The sequence below is a fragment of the Nanorana parkeri genome, unplaced genomic scaffold (assembly GCF_000935625.1).
Source record: "Nanorana parkeri isolate BGI_ZX_2015 unplaced genomic scaffold, ASM93562v1 scaffold3366, whole genome shotgun sequence".
Classification (NCBI taxonomy): Eukaryota; Metazoa; Chordata; class Amphibia; order Anura; family Dicroglossidae; genus Nanorana; species Nanorana parkeri.
The window spans coordinates 24,089-25,395 of record NW_017309634.1 but is presented as its reverse complement, the minus strand read 5'-3'; the positions used below and the strand labels follow the sequence as shown (position 1 = coordinate 25,395).

The 1,307-nt window shown below is 50.3% G+C and overlaps 1 protein-coding gene across 1 annotated transcript in view; it reads right to left on the bottom strand.

Moving 5' to 3' along the window:
* Positions 1-233: 233 nt before the first annotated feature.
* Positions 234-1,307, bottom strand: part of SLC12A9 (solute carrier family 12 member 9) — a 24,701-nt gene continuing 23,627 nt past the window's right edge. Inside the window, exon 14 of the mRNA XM_018574914.1 lies at positions 234-1,237. Within this exon, the coding sequence (XP_018430416.1) occupies positions 390-1,237 (848 nt within the window). The 3' untranslated portion in view covers positions 234-389. The remainder of the gene's footprint in view (positions 1,238-1,307) is intronic.

Here is a 1,307-nt window from a genome sequence, read left to right as displayed (position 1 = left end):
ACGAGCAAAGAAAGCAGAAAAGACAACAAAAAACATTTGTGCAAATGACCTGCGTAAAGTGCAAACATGAATGGAAGCAGAACCAAAAAGAACCTAAGTCTTGAATATTCATCATGAAGTATCCCAAAGGGTGCCGAGATCCAGCCACAGGGTTTTCAGTCGTCGTTCTTCGGCAAGGAATTTGAGGAGTAAACTGAACCCCCCATGTACCTTATTGTTTCAGGAGGTTGGAGTTGAAAGACATATATATGAGGTGGAGGGTATGGAAGGTTAATGCTGCAATGAGTTGTAAAGCAGAGTTGGACTTCTTTGACTAGAATGATGAACAATCCTGATAGGACAGCTCCTAGGAATGGCAGATACAGTTCTGTAGGTAAGCAATGCGTTTCTCAAATCTCAGTACATGTAACCGGCGTTAGGCCATGGATCAGCAGTGTCGGCCCTAAACCCACCGTCAGCAGATCTAATTCCTCCAAGTAGACTTCATGAAGGGCAGAATCAGCGGGAGGCCGCGGGAGATAGAGGAACCTCACCGCCGACTCGGCACCGCCCTCCTCTGCCACTACGCGGTTGGCGGCATTCAGATACTCCGCAGGAATGGGCTCCCGGGTGAGGCTTTGACCTTCACCTTCTTGTCCCCGTAAGGCGGCCACTCTGTCCCAGGCCACCACGCGGATGGAGGCACGGATGCGAAGCTTGGCAAGCAGTTCCCGGAATTTCACTTCTGCCGCTAGCCAGCCATTACTAGTGGCACTAACATTACCGCTTGAGCTTCTCGACTCCACGCAAAGGAAGACACGGAGCTGGTAGCGACGCCACGAGGCGGCCATATTGAGAATGCACGCCATTTGCAGAAGGAACAAGCTACAGACATCCACGTAGGCCGAAGCTTGAGGTCGGAGGAGATCCAGAGGCCACACATCAATATAAATGGCAGGATCTGATGCAGCAGTTCCCGGCCTTACCAGAGACGCAAAATTCCGAGCCAAGACAATGTTTTTATGCATCTTTAGGGCATCGCAGATTATTGCAACATACTCTGTAGCGGTAACATGATGAGCTGTTTCAGGACTTCGGACAGGGGGAAAGTGGGCCTGCAAAGAGGTGGCGTCAACACCAAATGGGTCGTCTCGTGGCGAAAGACCCGGAGTGAAAGCGGAATCCTGAAGAAAGTAGTCATCGGGGCAGGAGTTGTCGTAGAATCCCAGAACCAGCGTGTTTGGCTTCATTCCACCTGAACAAAAAGAACAAGAAAATGTCAATTCTGGTGTAGGGATAGAATCATGGGTGTGGAGGACAGAGGTGAG